At 32.6% G+C, this 19,450-nt stretch overlaps 1 protein-coding gene across 4 annotated transcripts in view; it reads left to right on the forward strand.

Annotated features, from left to right (window-relative positions):
• Window positions 1-19,450, forward strand: part of LOC127850980 (adhesion G-protein coupled receptor G6-like) — a 106,286-nt gene that overhangs the window by 20,616 nt on the left and 66,220 nt on the right. Inside the window, exon 1 of one of the 4 annotated variants that reach the window (XM_052384387.1) lies at window positions 6,300-6,486. The exons of 1 other annotated variant lie outside the window; for it this stretch is intronic. Coding sequence is in view for 2 of the 3 variants with exons in the window: in XM_052384380.1 (XP_052240340.1) it covers window positions 16,528-16,556 (29 nt within the window). In the remaining variant the exon portion in view is untranslated. Of the gene's footprint in view, window positions 1-6,299; window positions 6,487-16,436; window positions 16,557-19,450 lie in introns of those variants that run through there. 2 more of the 4 variants (XM_052384380.1, XM_052384382.1) reach the window with 2 other exon arrangements.

The raw sequence follows: 19,450 nt of genomic DNA on the forward strand, positions 1-19,450 counted from the left end.
TTGCTTCATACACATATTAGTATTAATGCATACCAACAATCTGGTTATGTTTAAATATGAACTCTCGGTAAATAATAATTAATTTAGTTTGCCTCATTCATGTCAATAGTTGCATTGCCTGCTTTTGTATCAAATATATATATATATTGTACACACATTTGTGAAAGATATTCAATCATGTAGTTATGAACTCAACAGCACAGTAGCAACTCATAAAGAAAAGCGGGAAAAAAAACCGTAACAATTACAACAACCCACATAAATTAAAATTACAATTATTAATTGATTTGTCTTCTACAGGGTTTATTCATGTAATAAAAATAAACGAATTGTTTCACATAATTGATCCATACTTAAGATCATCCTAGCTATCAACCTATTGATCGGCTGACCTTTGATACCATTCAAACAGGCGTGCGTGTTTGACACTAATCAATTGACAAATAACTTGTGTAAATACAAACCAACGCGACTGACCAGTCAACAAACAGAACTTATGCATGACAAATGGGATAAAATATGTCATTCTATGATGATCTAGCAGTAAATACGAGTCTAATTGCTTGTCCGTGTTAATTTTCGTGTTTACGCGCTTATGATACTTGGACATGTGAACATTATTTAACACGTTTCATTTTGAAAGGATATGATATTCAAAAGGTAAGTTATTCTTGTTACATATACAGAGCATAATTGGCTTGTGTTGTTTTCTCATACTAAAAAAATAACGAAATTAAGTGTTTGAAAATTACAATCAAACGAGTCATAGAGATTATAAGTCTATATATCACAGTTTAAAGAGAATGATGTTGACTAAAAATAGTAAACTCTCTTCTTTAACTCAACCTTTCACAAATAGACCAGTAAAGTATTAGCACAATTACCACCGAATCTGCATGAATGGTTAAAACGGCACAAATTTTATTTATGTTAGCTCTATAACGATCTTAAACGACTCATGTTCTCATATTTGTAAACTAGATTTATTCATTTCATCGTAGTTACTCATCGGGTTTTATAATGAAACACTGCGTGAATTAACAGTATTTATTTCAGGTTGATCATTGAGAACTTAAAATTTGATTTGTATAAAACATATAAGTCGTTGTGCCCAAATCATTTAGATCGGATCATATTTCGTTATTGGGTTAAAAAAAAACATGCCATAAATTTGCATTCGTTGAAAGTTTCTTTAATAAGGTGTGCGTCAAAAAGTTTGAATCAATATATAAAGTTGACATAATTTTATGATTAACGACAGTGATTATATTTAATATAAACATCGTTTGAATACATTTTGAAAGTTGACATCATTTAATCATAAAAAACAGTGATTATGTTAGATTAAAACATAGTTTTATGAAATCACTGAAACGTAAGTTGGTGTTTAACCTGTTTAATTACACTGCCTTTAAAAACTAGGCTGTATTCGGAATACAAACAATATAATAGTGTTCTGTGCACTCATGCAACATGAATATTCACAGCTTGATAACTCTGTTGCACCCGAAACAACAAACGATTATTCTAAATCAATCATAAACATATCATAACTTAGGAAATGTGGACACCATTTTATATAGTATAAAACAAATACTCGAGGCTGTGTGAAATACTCTGCGACACCCACGGTCGGTGTTATCTTAAAGGTAATACAATGGGTTGTGTCATGCCCATGTAAAAGATAAAAGCGTCAATATTTAATACATTTATATATTTGGCTTGTTTGATTTGTATTCAACTTCGATGATGATACTAGTCACATATGAAGAAATGGATTTCGATAACTATTTTTTTTCATACTGGTAAATGTACAAATTCAATCCAAAACCTAAATTCAATAACAATATGAGTGGGAACAGTATTTGCCATCTCCCCAACACATCAAACCTTTTGCTAGAGTTTTTCAATGGAAGTTCAACTAATCCCCGAAATTCTTGAACATACTTGACCAATACTTAAGAACATCATATCGGACAATGTTGATTGACTTAAATAAGACGGTACTAATAGGCGTGTGTGTGTTAGACATTTATCAATTGCCAAATGACTTGTGCAAATATTTACAATGGCCTGTAACGAGTTCACTAACCGAACCTTTACGCACCGGATTGACTTTTATCAAATGTAGATAGTTGCGTTAACAATGTGTACATAATAAAACTATTTTCCTTCAAATCTAAATGTAATCCTACATTACATAAGAAAGAGAAAATAAATATCAAACAGCAGCTGTATGCTGAGGTTAAAACATAAATGGGTTTGTTTATTTATGCGAAGCAGTAACTACCACGAGCGACTTGTGTCTCCATCGGGCATTTCCTTTTACTTCAATGGAGTAAACACATACAAACTGTAAACATATTTCCCTCGCGGATGACTTAGCAATGGTTTATTGTTGAAGTATCTGTGCTGTGTTCACCACTGGTAATGGTGGCTGACTGCTTCCTCAATGGTATGTTAGTAAAGAGCCATGTAACATTAAAAAGGACTTAATGTTGAGGTCTTAAGCTAAGCCTTCAAAATGAGTAGTAAAATTCTTAACGTAGGTTTGAAACATTATCATAATGCATTAGGACGAGTGTTCATTGCCATAAATTATTCGTTAGAAAAATGCTTATGTGAATCAAAATTGAATTCCAAAAGTAGTTTCAATTCATTATTTTTATCAAATTCATATGACACAAAATAAGCTGAATGACGGATTAAGAGATAATAAGACCCCAGAGATATCACCAGAATCTCTTGTAATCATTCGACAGTCTGTTAGCGTAAGAATCGACAAAAATCATTTACAAAAAAGAAATAAATAAAAACGAAACTGTTTTAATTTACTTTCGCAACGCCTCTTCAATATAGGCGTGACCTGCTCATATTTGGTGTAAAGGTAACTCCCCGTGCAAGGCAGCCTCTGACGATTTAATCATCAGGTTCCATTAACGCCCGGATTAATGTTTCAGTTCTATTTACCCACTAGTCTCTATTTACCCACTTTATTGAGATTTTGCTAACTTGTGAATGTTTTAAAGCGCTTTAAAGCCGCTGCGTTCATTGTGTTTTATTATGTGCGCCAACAAGAAAGATTATTGTGCAAAAAGACGAAATGGAATGATTAATATGGGTAAATTTATTGAATTTATTATAACCATTACATGTTAACATTGATGTTATTTTATATAGAGTTTAGTTCAAACCTATTTATTTTAGCTCGATTGCTCCGAAAACCTCAGGTTAATTAATAGAAACGCTCTCGAGTCCGTTTTTGGGCCTATAGCGAGTACTTGGTGTCTTTGGGGGAAGATCTAGAGAACGCTCCCCGAGTGGGGATCGAACCCGTGACCTCCCGATCGCTAGGCGGTCACCTCATATATAGAGTTTAATAACCATAAGAACAATTATAGCAATTGTCATAGTATTCCTAATACAAATACAAATGCATGGCTATCCTTAAAAATGAATTATTTGGGATAACCCGATCGACTCAGTTTATTTGCGCCAACCCAAAGACTTTGAGGGGAAATATTATGTGCGGCCATATTCACAAGAAAGACGCAGTGCAAGTAGCTCAAGGTCGCGCGTTTGCTGTTTGCAAAATTATCGAGCGTTGGTCGTTTTTCATGCGCACAATATATGAGCGTTTTTTATTAAGATTATTTGTAAGGATTATAAAGTGATTCATAATTGGTATAAATCTCAATTCTTCCATGTAATGAGTCGGGTTATCTCACATAATACATATTTTAAGCATTGCAGACGTGAAATGTCAAGAATCTTCTTATACACAATGGTTTTGAACATTGTAGATGGTAATACAATACGTATTTGTGACGATTTAACAATCGTTTTCTATAGCTTTAATACGGTTCTTTTATGAATAGAGTTTATTACACCCACAAGTCCAGATGCAATTGTGTTAAATTGTCATAAAAACAGATCAGCCTAGGTTTTATGTGCCGTTAGCGTCCATGTCAACGCCCAATAACATCTGAAAGGACATAATCTGTATTGTTGTTGGATAAATAAAACTGCTGCTGGGAGTTATTGTAAATGCTTCAATACTATGATTACAACGCGATTCGGTTTTACCCCGATGGGCTAAGTTCCTGGTGAATAATTTGACGTATTGAATGACATGAATTAACTGTTAACGTACCTGCATTAACGAATGTATGTTTTCACGCGCCCTCCGGAACATTTGTTAAATTATAAAGTCACGTGTTAAAGATGCAATGGATTGTTCAATCAATTGCTTATCGGAAATGTCATAGTGCATGTATCTGTTTAGTTGACCATTTGGGACAGTCGTATCTTAACCCACCGTATTGTTGAAAATACATGTTGGTTTGTATCATAACGTTAATGACGTGCGATAAGTCTCTTAATGATCCGAGTCACGCAATAATGGGTCTAATGAAAAAATGCGACCAGTGTAGCTCCATGTCAGCGTTTGTATTTTCACAGTCTGGTAATTAGTAACTCTGTCTTCTATCAAGAATTGCAAGTTTTTGTGGTCTCTCTAGCTGACAGGGTAGCTCCTGACAAGACTGTGCGAATTCTGCACTTCTGTCTGGAGATATGTTGGTCGCATATGGCTTAGTACTCATTCTCGCATGACGCGGATCATATGATATCGGTGTTGCTCACGAATAATTGTATTTATTACATTATGGTTCGAGATAATAATAATTATACATTAAGATTGTGTACAACTGTACACGGACCATATCGACCGAAAAGTATTTGAGAGAACATGGCTTCAATGATAGTAAAACCAGGAAACCTCACTGGTTCATTTAGTTTTGAAACATTAGAACACGGTTATTATATATTATCTCAATTTCTTGTATTCAAATTAGAGTAAATGGAATTAGAAAATCTCCCAGTTGAAGCAAACTCTAGATCATTGATAGCTATGAAGCCACATTCAGTTTGAACAGACGATTGATGCTAATATGTAATTATTTTATTGATATGTTAAAATTTAATTGACCACGAAAACTGTTTAATGCATTGTTGATTTTAATAAAGACAGCAATAGGATTAGTGCCTTAAATCAATCAATTGACCATTAAACTTACCAAAACTCGAAGTCGAATGTTTTAACTACTACGGAATACCGTTAGTGCCATCGTGGTTACACATTAAAATACAGAGGGCGACAATTCGATAGTACGATGGCGACAATGCGATAGTACGATGGCGACAATGCGATAGTACGATGGCGACAATGCGATAGTACGATGGCGACAATGCGACAACGCGATAGTACGATGACGACAATGCGACACTGTCGCAATCGTATTGTCGTACTCTCGTCATGGTGTTATCGCAACGTCGCCATCGTACTATCACGTAATCGTCCTGTCGTCATCGTATTATCGCATTGTCGCCATCGTATTATCGCACTGTCGTCATCGTATTGTCGCACTGTCGTCATCGTACTATCGCATTGTCGCCATCGTACTATCTCACTATTGCATTGTCGCCCTCTGGATTTAAATAAGTAACCATAATGGCTCTAACGGTATTCCGTACTTAACAGTTTAATCTCCAGACGGTTTAGAAGTATAATGAGAACATAATGCCGATGTATGTGTTATTTATTGTGACTCCGTTTCTTAATATGCCTTTGAAAATAGTTGAACATGGTATACACTATTCATAAAGTGTTAGGATATCGGTAAACAAACTGAAAAATGTAATTTGTGTTTGTTCGGTTATAAGTAGATATTGAATTGTAATATTCCTTTCTTTAATTTTATTTCAACGTTGAAATGCCGTGTTTCAAATGAACCCATTTCGACAACTTATATTTACGCACATTATAATTTTATTGTTAAATGGTATTCTTTTAATATAAAAATAGTCGACACTTAAATGTTTATGACCTGCCCGCTGTAAATTTCGTTAAACTTGTTATTTGTTACAATTGATTTACAAAAAAAAGAAAGTTAACTTTGAAATGGCTAGTAGAATGATTATTACACAATCGACAATGTATTTCACTATAAATATTGACATACAATAATATTACATGTTTTTCAGTCGACAGAATAAAAGTTAACGCGCAGTCATTCCATACACGTTTTTGTTCAACCAAACGTGATCTCTCTTTTTTATGTGCGATGTTTATTTTCAAATAAGCTTATTTCTAATCAAGATATTCAAATTAGTGATATAATAAACGTGTGGAGTCCCTGTGAGTTTACAACATTTCCCTCTCGTTTATCGTTGAGATTTCTGATCTGATTACATTCACAGTCGGGTTATGGTTTAAGTAGAAAACATGACTTGTGAACAGTTTTCAGCATTATACGTATTCGTAGTGTGATTTTATGTTAATAAAAGTCTCTTAATTTTCTGTCTCTGTAGTATTCTATTATTTTGTGTCAAAAAGTGTGAATACATCTTACAAAAAGTGAGCGATGAAAGAAACACGACAGTGATTATATTCAATTTCTGGTTACATGTTTATATTTCTAGAAGGTAAGTTGATGCAAAAGAAATTATTTTATATGCATATGGACGTCGTGGAACCGATAGACACACTATCAGCAATAATCTAAATAAAACAATATGTATTATATCAATTTAGTGTGTAATGGAAAACTATATTTTAAAGTTGGATTCCACAGACAATCTTGAAAGTACCCAATCTTTTTAAATGGTATGTTTGAATTACTTTTTAATGTGTTATAACCATCGTAACACATAGAATATGTTAAGTTCAATTTTAAATATTAGTTTGATTCTATCAAGTTCAACATCTTGTTTCAACATACTTGTTTCATTTGAGCTTAATAAAGGTAATATTGTTGTTGTTGGTAATCAGTATTTGAAACATACTTCTGTGTGCTTTTCTTGTTCTATAAAATACTGCAGTTCCGGTATTTTATATAAGTTATGCACTGATTAAGGATGTTGATGAAGAAATTACGCTTTGGGGAAACTGAACTGTCATAATTACGGCTATCGGCCACTAGCCAATATAGGTACCGCACGTGAAAATTTCAACACCAATTTAAATATAGATATACTTATATTTAAGTAATGAGCTTTTGTTTTAAATTAACTTTGATTTCAATAACAACGTAACCAGCCAATAAATTCATTAATTGTAGGATTTAGAGATTTTAAGGCGAGTATCTGTGTTAATCTGAATTTATCCGACGAGTTGATGAAAGGTTCAAATGACAGCTTGAAAAGCACAAACATGTTATTTAAAAAAAATGAACATATGCATTCACCATTATCAGCATGTCCACCGTAACACACTCCAGAAGCGTTGGGGCAAGTTTATAAAAAACAAAAATCCTAAATAAAGACGCTTATTAAAAATATATTTATCTAATTAAATGTTTTTGTTTTCAGAAATCTATGTTTTTATATGAAACAAACACCGTTTCATTGTAAAACAATTTCTAAACATGCATTAACGTATCGATTCTAACATTACGTAATAAATGAAATCTATTTGAGATGTTCGCGCCATTCGAAAAAGTTCTTACCAATGCCTTGCAAAATTAGTGATTAAAGTTTTAAGTTACATCTAAAAGCACAATCACACGATACGTGCACCAATGTTACTAGATTGCACACATTTGTGCTACTCTTAGTTATTCTTAAAGACCGAGAGTCTTTGCCCCGACCCGCAAATAGACGAGTATAATCTGCAGTTATATATAGTGTAATTAATACAATTAACCATACCAGATTGTGCCGTGCTATATATTCCAAACATATTTAATAATATATTCTAATGTGTTTATATCTATTTTATTTCCAAATAACATATACATTTAAAAGTTTATCCCGATTGAGTTTACGGAAATATATGCAACCACTCTAGCGTCCTTGTTTGACTCGACCCACAGCTGAATGATGTAATTAATGTACTGCGTCACACGCACGTGCATTTTGCTTTATTTTGCATTGAATGAAAAACAATTAAATGAACTCTGTATTGTCTTTAAATAATCAGATTTATTTTTCATTTCTTGTGTATATGTTTGATGTGTACTTAAAACGTATATAGTGAAATGAAATCATTATATATTTAGTGTTCAATGTCAAAGATTAACTCTCAACAACGAACCAACCTTTCATATTCTAGAAAAAAGTATTCTGATACATTATAGGCATATAGTGATGTATACAGAATATGGATCTCATACAGCTTTAATGTATTACACCATAGAGTTTTCTTATTAAAGATCAATTTGTGGTAGGATACAAACAATGTAGACGTATTTTCTATTCAATTATTGCCAACGAAGTTCACATAAGAAACAAATGGAAGATGCGAGCTCATTCATATTTCATATTTAGTTAATTCCCATTTTACTGCTACTTCATTTTTCTGCTGGGTGTGTTTCCTGGTTGACTCATATATGTGTTTAAGCTAATAAAAAGTTGTTGAAATTACCAAACGGCTGTATTGTTTCATTTGTGTCATTGTATGCTGTTCTGACAGTTATAGTGCGATCACTTAACTAAGCTTATCCTGATTGCGTCTGGTTAAGCCATCATGCGCGTTACATGTGTTGACATAATTTTTGCACCAGACCTCCGAGTCCAAATTTCTTATTATTAAAAGGTTTTGTTGTAGCATGGAACGATTGAACTTGTCTTTAGTTTCTGCAACACAGCATGTTTTGCATTGTTCCGAAAATTACACCACTGTTTTCAAATCACTTTAAGTACAACTCGCATTCCTATCCTTAACAGACAAAACCGAAAAGTGGAAATGTACGAAATTCATTTAGTTAATTGTTATCGCAGTATAAGTGTCAACAATCGCAATTACCAAATCGTTAACGCCTTCAAGTTTGTGTGATAGTGTGGGTTGTATTTTGCATAGATAGTTGCAATAATATAAGCTAAAATTCCGCGTGTTATTATATAATTCAGTTTCCACAATCACATTGCGATAAACACAGTCAGACGATATATATACGCAAGAATAACTTAAGTATTAATAGACATATGAAAGTGGTGGTTATTTATATCTTAGGTTACAAGTTCAAAATGGTATGTTATATCATCCTTCGTAATCAAGCCATTTGATATTGTCCCATGTATGCTTGAACAGGCAACATATGATAAACGAAACTTTAAATAGAAAACGCACCACTCACGCGCGACACGCATCCATGAGAATATATATTCATTCCAAATGTCTAAATGTATAGTTGTGCAAATTGACCGCGGTTGAACATGTGTGCTAACAATTAAAATATTTCATTTCGATTCATGGGTAACAGTTCAAAATATACATTGGTTTTATAAACACAGTTCACTCAGTTAAGCTACTTTAAATAATTTATGTAACCGTTATATGTGTTATTTGTTATTTTTGGAACAATACCAGACATGTTTTTTATTCACGTGTGTCTTCAAACATCTAAAATGCAGCATTTATACTTACAAATAATACATTCCATTATTGAATGCAGGGCATACTATACGATTAATGTTGAATCTTGTTATACTTGTTTGAAGGAAATTGTAATGTTTACCGTGCCGTTCGGGAATATTTAAACAACAATCGTAACACTTCGTCCATATCCGGAGTCTCCGTAAAGAGTGGACTCGTACCTTATTTCTAGCCATCTTGGCTTTGATTCACCCAACGCGTGATCCGCCTGCGTAATAAGGCTATTCACGACGCAGATTAAGTAGCTCAATACTTTATCCGAAATAATTGTAAAAAACTAGGGTAATACATTTTATTTGAATGAATATATTGAACTATCATAGACTATAACTGTCTTTGAAAGCAACAAATGTTAGAATTATTATTATAAATGAAAAATTACTATGCTGTGTTAACAAATAGGCGAAACTGATTTCAACTAGTGCATAAAAGACAGATTTTTATGCTGCATATGGAAATGTGGAATACATCGGAAGTACTGTATTTAACAAGCCTGTGTTCTTGTTCAAAAATCGATATCTGCTGCATTCATTTAAGACGGCTATGATTCACGCGACGTGAAATTTTGTCAACTTTTCAAGACGTATTCAATCATTTATTCTTATATCTTAAGATATCGGCACATACTGCAAGAAAAACTGTCTATTATGCACTAAAGATTTTTGCAAATGTATTTCAATAACTTGAGGTATTTGCACAAATAAAGTTCTTAACGACGTGTTTACATTCTGTCCAACCCGTGTGTAAAACTCGGGAAAGTCCGTTCATTCTGCACCCATGTTACGAGGGAATAATTATTTCAATAAGTAAACAACTTGAATTTAGGATTGCATTAACAAGAAATATAACGTACCATCTAATATGAAGCTGCCTTAAGCCAATGCTGACATCTTTACAGTTTGTTTCATTAATGTGGATAACCACCTTCAGCGACCTGTGTCACTGCCGTTTGAACTTCAAGCATATCATTTCACCAAAATGCGGTAGACACAAATTATTCGCAGGTGATAAAGTATACAATTTGATACGTTACGACGCTACGTGGATAGCATTTTGTTTCACATGTGACCGTTAAAGTGTGTTATAAAAATGAACTCTATATGTTTTTATTTCCACTAAATACAAATGCATCATATATGTGTTATGATTATAAACTTTCGTTACCATTCGATAATCACTTATTTGAGTAAGGTGACTATTTGGCCGAACAAAAACGAACCTATATGCGTTCACCTTCAACAAAATTCTAATTACCACTACCCCACTGCAAAAACATTTGAATAAAATAACATTGTTATCAGATGAACATATCCGTTGTATGTTATATTACAATTAGATTACACGGATACCTAATGCACACACAGCCATACAAAACAGCGCATTCATCAAACATTCCCTCCCTTTTGTTAACACCCTCACATGTTATTGTGAAATGCAAATGATTAGTGTTAGAGCCCTTCGTACCAAAAGAGCTTGGTCGGATTTATTCTTGAGAATCAAGTATCCGAATTTATTCACGATCGGGTTATAGTTTAAATAGAACTATTGTAAACATTATACCAATGCTATTTATATTCTTCAGCCTTGTGTTTACTTATTAAATACTTTCAATTACATAGGAGGTTGTTTTCTATGATAGTGTGGGCATAAAACGATGAAAACATTTTGTCAAATACACACCAGAAGGTACATTTACTTTATTCACTTGACGAATATTCAAATATTATACGCTATGTCAGGTTAGAGTTTAGATCTTGTTTGTAAGAATAATAGGTAGCAACTTATAACAGCGTAAAGTATATCGTATATGTACTTGTTGCATAAAAATCGTATTTATGATAAGCGTCACAATATTTCATCTGTTTGTGCGAAGAATTTGTATAATTCTCTCATTCGGATTAATCATTATAACATGTCGTGTATTTTCGTGTATATCATTAATATGGAGTAATGTCGTGTATGAAAGCTTGAGACAAAGTCCGGGAGAATTAGAGGAAGAATTTGCACAAACTGCGTGAATCCGCTCGCACAGCCGGTGGAATCACTCTTAAGCCCTTATATGATATCGTTCGTTAATATTTAAGGTGTTAATCTTAAGAATGTTCATGGCGTTTAACCGACCCGTGATTATTTAATTCCATATGTTAAAGTTGCTGTTTTTGTTTGTTTGTTATGTTGGAGGGGGTTGGGTGGGAGGGGTTAGGGGTCGGACACGGACACGGAATTGTAAACTTGCCATTTTCATCTATCGTGATTACAAACTTAGATTGTTTCAAGAAAAGAACATATGGTAATAACTTAAACATTTAACTCAATCAGAAAAATATATTAGTTCAACTATTTTTATCTATTGCTGTCTTAAGACTTTTCACCGATTTTCCATATGCCCCTACTGTTTAATGCATTTTTCATGATTTATTGTTGCAAAATACATTTCAAATATATTTTATTTATAGCTGTCATTATACTTTCAACTTTAAACTATATTCAAAGCTTTTTCTTATGATTACTGTTGTTTTCGTGATAATTTGTTGCAATGCTATTTTAACAGCGGATATTTATATTGAACAATACTCAGTGTACACGAAAGTATGAAGGATAACACTGAATTGCAAACTTTACTCTTATTTTCAAGTCACATCTTTATTCTATGGTTATTAAGAAACGATATGAAGATTGAGCGTGAGCAGTTTTTTATCATTGTATTTTCTTACATTTCAGGCATCATAAAATTCACATTCATCAAACGGCCTTCGTAAATATGTTTAGAAGCAAGATTATGTGCAAGCTCAACTTAAATAATAATGCATGGGGTAAATTTTTTATAACTTCTAGTGTATGATTCCTGATGTGTTGATTCAAATGAGCTGTTGTTTGAATTTGAAAACAAGTCAACATATTGCGACATGAGGACTTACAATATTGGTTTTACATTTATGAACATTTTGTTTAAATAACGTGTATTAAAAACGACGTGATTATCAACTGTTTGCTAACAGAGACTCCACGTATGGTGCTGAAATAGTAAGAACAATTTCAATATTTTTTTTTTGCTTTTTATTGGAACAATAACATAATATTGCCACGATTGTTTTTTGAATCTATGTCTGTTCATTTGACACGATTTGTGAGTTTAATATTTGTAATTGCCTTTGCGTCTAAACACATTAAATATATTGGATTTTCGATTTCAGAATCTTATAAAAGCAATATGATGGGAAGGTTTAAATTGTTGAAAAATGTCATGTCTGTAAAAATATTTTTTTTACAGAATAAATGTGTCAATAAACATGGATCAAATTGAGAAATATGCCGATCTGCATCAACAAATATATGACGCATAATATATTCTATATATGCATAAAGTGTTAGTAACAAATTACGTTATTTTTATATACTGTATTTTTTAATCATTTAATATGTTTAATTATAAGACTAACAATACATAATTATATACTTTGTCGCAATTCTTTGCATACATACATTATCTTTATAGAAAATACACAATTATTTCTTTACGGTGTAGCAATGCATCTTTTTGTTTTTTAATTCAGTGTCATTTTCGGGCAAAACAAAAGCGTACATGCATGATCAAACACATATCGCTCACCGCTGTAGTGGGTTTTACTGCTTTAATTTCAGTTCTATTATGAGATGGTGCTGTTGTATTTGTTCTTGTTAAACGAAACGCTCAACGAAATGTAACATAGCGATATTAATATGTAAGCTTTCAGATATATTGCTATCGCCACCATTTGATTTAAACGTGCTGATACAATAAACATGCACAATTATCACTTCACTATTGTTAATCATATCGTCGCCTGGTGGTTTTTTAAGCATGCAACGATTAAATCGATCATTAATTTTCGAAATAAAGCATATTGTCACAGATTCAGTAAACATGCACACAATTTATTAATGACTGCTCATCATTCTTAAAAAAGTACTTTATTTGCAAAACATAAGTTATTTTTGCAACCATATGACGCACCCTAGAGGCGACTTTTTTGGCAAAAATCCAAGAAACTTGGTATAACATTTAATTTTGTCAACAGGGGGTGGCGAAGATTTTTTTGCGTGTGACAATAGAGAATTATTGCGAACAAGCAAATCGAAGTAAAACGCAATTATCACAAAACGTACTCACACTATTATTTCTTATAATAATTATTTCTTTATAGAGTGTGATGATGGTCGATAAAAATACATGTTTGCTTGAAGATGGTGCAGTTTTCCTGGTTTTAACAGAATGAAAAGTAATACGTGTACCATACTTTTATTTTTTTAATTTTACAAAAGCCAACAAGAAGCAATCTTCTTAGCTTAATTCTTAAACTGTGTAAGAATGATTAATCCAATAATATCTCGTCCCATATTAAATCTGCGTCATAAGGGGTAAAAATCAAGGTTAGATGTTAATCGAGATAAATTAGGTATCAGGTCATATCAGCATATATGACGGATTCCAAACCAACTCTAGTACAAGCGTGTAATGGAACATTAATACAGATAAGAGATTTCCCGTTGATGACAATACACACTGATTGCGTTTGAATTCATATCGAAACGAATTGTAAATTACCCATGTTTTTGAGCTGTATTTACACAGTGCACATACTTCGCCCACGCATCGACCGGAAGTTGGTTTCAAGTGTCTTCCCAATAAAAATTAAATGCCTCGTCTTTGCAAGCAAATCATAAATGCGTGTTCACTCACTAAACGATACTCACTTTACACAAGCTTATGTGAAAAATGCACTTTACGAGAATAGTGCCATTTCAGCCCACTCTAATTAAAGCGAAGGGAAAAAATAATTAATTGATATTTTTAAAACAATTCTCGTTTATGCACGTTTCCTTTATTATGGGAAAAACGGAGCTCCAGAAACTTAATCCGAGAGAAATTCTAGGTATTCTCCAATAGTCTTTTCTTGAAGGCAAGTGACCAATCGCCTATTTAATAAACGACAATACATGCAATACATTCAACACGTACATTGAATAAAACAAAGTCAAAAACTGCGTGCGATCACGACCTTGGGCCGTTTAATTTAAAGAAAAAGGAGTTTAAACCTAGCCTAACAATAATTCCAGAATGAAATTAATCGATTTAATAACAATTTTATTTACTAATTAATTATATACACAAGAGCAATATAATCACAAAGTCTTTTATTGTTTTACTTTATTTATTTCTCTACTTTCCATTTAAGACATTGAATATAAACTATTTTAATTTACCAATGATACCTCTTTACGTCTTGACGGATATGATTCATCCATTAACTGTATGCAAAACATACTGAACGAATTTAATGTACTCTGAACAAAACATAAACTAGGACAAAACTATTTTAATGTAGATAGGCTGTACGAAGTTAAGTACTAGATTAATAACAACTGAATACAAACTGACATAGCAGCTACTACTTTTTAAGGTCTTGTGATAAAAAAATTATTAACATAATCAAACGTGGTTATTATTAATTTGAAATTCGAAATAAAAATCAAAGTTAAAACAGTACTTGAACTCTTAGAAATAGTACACCAATGGGATAACATTTTTTGAATCACGCTTCTACCTTTACTTACTCATTTGTTAGCATCACTTCCAACACCAAGAATAGACACACTGCAATATCTTACTCAATAATTGTATGACAATCATGGCAGAACAAGGCTACTGTGATTGTTATGAAAATAACGAAGGTGGGTTAAATATGATAGATATTCATGTTTATTATTTTGCATAACACATAAAATAACATGGCTTCAGAGATAAGTGTCAGCAGAATGACGTCGTTAAACAATCGATTTCCCACTTAATGTAGTACGGATAAATATGATGTGGACAGTGTACTCAAATATAACATTGGTGGAAAGTGTTCATTTGTTAGAGTTCAAACAATTAAAGCAAAACTTGAAATCTATATGCCATTAAATGTCGTGGGTGTGTATTTATATAAGTGACACCTGGGTTTTTACTGTGCTTAAACAAATCGGGGAAAAAATACAGTGAACTTTTTCTTTATTAAACTAAGAGCATGCTTTCAGAGGTCAACGGCATAAATTTTATTAACCGAAACATGAGCGCTAAAAGTACACGGTTCCTTTTCGCATATCATCATGTAATCTGACATATATAAATATTGAAAATGTGAGTGGTGTTTCAGTTCGCCTGGAGCATGAACATCTAAATGCAATTTGTCACCCACTTTTGTACTTCAAGCACATCATTTTCCGAATGCAGTCAACACATTCTTATAAGCAATCGAATAATCCGTAAAATTGTGATTTACTTTAAGCATATATTGTAGTATTTCTCTTTCATAGTGACCCAAACAATGATTGTAAAATGCCTGCCATAGGTTTTCAATTCTAATCCTATATACATGTAAATGGTCCACATTTATTGCGGTCTTTTATCTTAAAATTATTTGAAAATGAATTTTCTTGAAAAAGTGCATATAATATAGGAATTATAAGCGTTAAGAGATATCATGAGTGGACAATCTTTAGTTACCATTAAGAAATCTCGTATGTAAGGTTATGACGATTTACCTGAAAAAAACACAACAACAACAGGATAATATAAAACATCAACACAATACTAAACCCACGACTGATTAAAACAGGTTTACAGCCTTTGAGTGGTCAACGAACAGAGTTGTGAAAAAAGCCAGCCTATGTGATACTCCTTCTAAAGTCGTTTACTAAATACATAAATAATTAATGACCATTTCACTGAACTGTTTTAACCAAGCATGTAATCCCTTAATGTAATGTGCGAGGTTAAGTGTCGAAACACCCTCGTAATGCGATCGTATTTTATACTATTTAATATTATGAGGACTTCCTCTGTGCCTTAGGATCAAGTTCAGTTCAAGCATAAGTTTGCATTTACGATCTGATTGCAGTTTAAGTATGCGAACACTATCCCATATTATTTAGATTGGGCCATCTTAAAGTAAGACGAATCGCTTCAAAGTTGCAGTGTCAGTGGTGCTTATGATAATGTCATCGTGAAATATATTTTTATTCAGTTTGCAAATAGGCGAGACGGAATTTCTGTAAAAAATCATCTTCAAATGCAAGGAAATATTAAAATAGCCAAAAGGTAAGATTGCGATAAATAACAATAATTTCAAGGGGCATTTAATATTTAATTACAGTACAAACAGCATTGGCATTGCGACATTATTCATATGGTATTAAATGTGCTATAAATACAGTGAATCGAGATTTATATTGATAGCAGTACCTCTAAACTTCATGAGTTATTCAAACAGTGTCAATGTGAAAGGCAAATGTCGCAATCACTTATTGTAACATGGTATTTCATAATTAACATCATGAGCTCTTCTGCTGTAAACTCTGTAATTTAAACTAATGACAACTTTGTTTGACTTTGTTTTTATACATACGTAGAGATACTCAATTTTCGTTGAACTGCATTACTTTAAAATGTAATACTATTTAAATAGTTGTTTAAATTTACATCGAGTATTTTTATCCAATAAATTTCAATGAACGATGGGAACGGCTTTGCATGTAAAGAAAATAAAAAAGCGTCAAAATCAATACCATATGATGATATTTACATACAATCAGATCTGCCTAGGTATTATTATTGTTCATGTAAACGCCTGATAACATATGGCGCAGACATTATCATAGTTGTTGTTGAATTAATGAATATGCAAGTATGAGTGAAATCCGTATGTTAACTGTTATAGTTGCAATAAAAGATGTATTATATAAATCTGACCTGAGATAAACACAGGAATCATCAAAAAAAGTATTTTAACATGCTGGCAAACCAATAACCAATGGCGCCAGTTCCTATTGACCTAATTTAAGTAAATACGCTAATGAGTGATGACGTCATCGTGGTTTATTTTTTTTAAATGTTACTCGTATTTATTCTGCAATGTTTGGAGTATGTCCTTTGAAAATTGACCCAGCAATTTTTGCATTTGAGACAAACGTAGCCTATCTGAGTTTGCAGGCTTTACTCGGCGTAAGTGTTGAGTAATCCCAATGCTATCATTCAACCAGTGTTTGCTTTCCGTAAGCTAAATAGTATTGCGTCTGTAAAATACTGTTCTGACATATAACATGCTGACTCATTGTATGTGTCTTGTTCTAAAAAAATGGGCAGTATGCATGTGCTTAAATTGTCGCCCCAGATTAGCCTGTGCAGTCCACACAGGCTTATCAGTGACGACACTTTCCGCTTAAACTAGTTTTTCGGTAAAAAGGGACTTCCTATAAACGAAAAATACTATAAAAACGGAAAGTGTCGTCCCAGATTAATCTGTGCAGACTTCACAGGCTAATCTGGGACGACACTTTACACACAAGAATTTGCAAAATTTTCACAGAACAAGACACATATATGCTAGCTTTTTAGTTGTCTGACTGCTTGTCTAATTGTAAAGGGTTGTTTTTGTCGTACTTTAAACGTGCGATGGACGGGGCATGGAACGTATCTTTTCCGAAACCCAGCATGTTTTGCACAACACCTGCATCTGATTCTTTGAGTTCAAAGCAAAGTTGTTATGAGGCGCAACGCATAATCGTTGTCTGCATGATCAATCGACAACATTATAGAAAAGTGCAGATGCACGTTATAAGTTTACGCGAACTGTCTTAACATTTTTTAAATTAGGATCTAAGATAGACGGATGTAATATATTCAGAATTGTGGATGCATTTACAGGATAACAAAGCCAGTCCTCATAAATACGATTTGTTTTAATAACGCATGCAAACATTCAAGATTAATGACGTACGACCAAGTTAGATTTTGGTTCAAGATGATTACTCATAATGTTGTAGATTGCACAATTTTGTTATTGCATCGTTTTTCCAAAGTTTAAAACTACAGTGTAATGCAGTATTTAATTAGAAAATTATACCTTATTAAAAGCAATTTAAAGGCAATACGGATTGGGATTCATCGTCATTTCGATTTTAAATGCGGTCGGGTAAAATTGTGATTTTGTACCCACTATCAAACCAATGTTATGGATGCTGCTGTTTTCCATACTGGGTCATTAATCATAAAAAGAAATAAAATGTAAAATTTATCACACTGTCTTAAAAATGTTGTAAGTTGAATTGGAAAGCGTATGAAAGCGTAAATGATGCTTTTTGACGATCCTACTTGATAGCATTTTTGATTGACCCAAAGTTCTATCACTAAACAATAAACATAAATAGGGTAGACAACCTGTTCAAAGTCGCATTTGTTTTTCAATATACAAGTACATTTTAATTCTGACATTTTGTATTATTTTATGTTAGTCGACTTATTTTACACGGTTGTATTTTTATTTTAAAATTTGAGTAGCAAACATAAGCTTGATAATGTATAGGATTTAGATAAATTTCGTTACAATCGATGCTTAGGCTTTGGCCACACAGGTTACAGGTTACAGGTTCATATTTGATATTTAAGTCTGTATTAAGACCTCGCCATTCGTCATACCAATGACCCACGTGCAAGCTTGAGCAACAAATCGTGCAAAGTTTATTTTAAGATGCTTCATCTCTTAAACTACACTATGCATTTAAGAAAAAAAATTAAACCTATCAAACATTTAATTTAAAAAAATGGAAGATAATTAATTTTACAGACAAAATATTAATATAATAAAGGATAAAGTATAAAAGCATATTGGTGTTTAAACAACTATCAATGAAAATTATTAATGTGCTGCTGCAAAAATCATTCCGTTCAATGCTCAGTGTCTAAGTAATGACGGTTGAGCTCACATTTATAGCGGATGTATGTTGTGCACGATGTTTGCACAATGATTCAGATCAAAAATGGCTAAACCTCATAATGTGCCGTACACACAGCTCAATCAATTGCAATAAAAATTGCATTTTATGAGGATATTTGATAAGGCTCATCCTTATGAAATCCATTATAAAAACATCTCGTTGGAGTTTGTTTACAGAAAACGCACACGTTTATTCTTGTGACCTTTGTTTCAAGTGTCT

This window comes from Dreissena polymorpha, chromosome 11, assembly GCF_020536995.1.
Source record: "Dreissena polymorpha isolate Duluth1 chromosome 11, UMN_Dpol_1.0, whole genome shotgun sequence".
In the NCBI taxonomy this organism is placed as follows: domain Eukaryota; kingdom Metazoa; phylum Mollusca; class Bivalvia; order Myida; family Dreissenidae; genus Dreissena; species Dreissena polymorpha.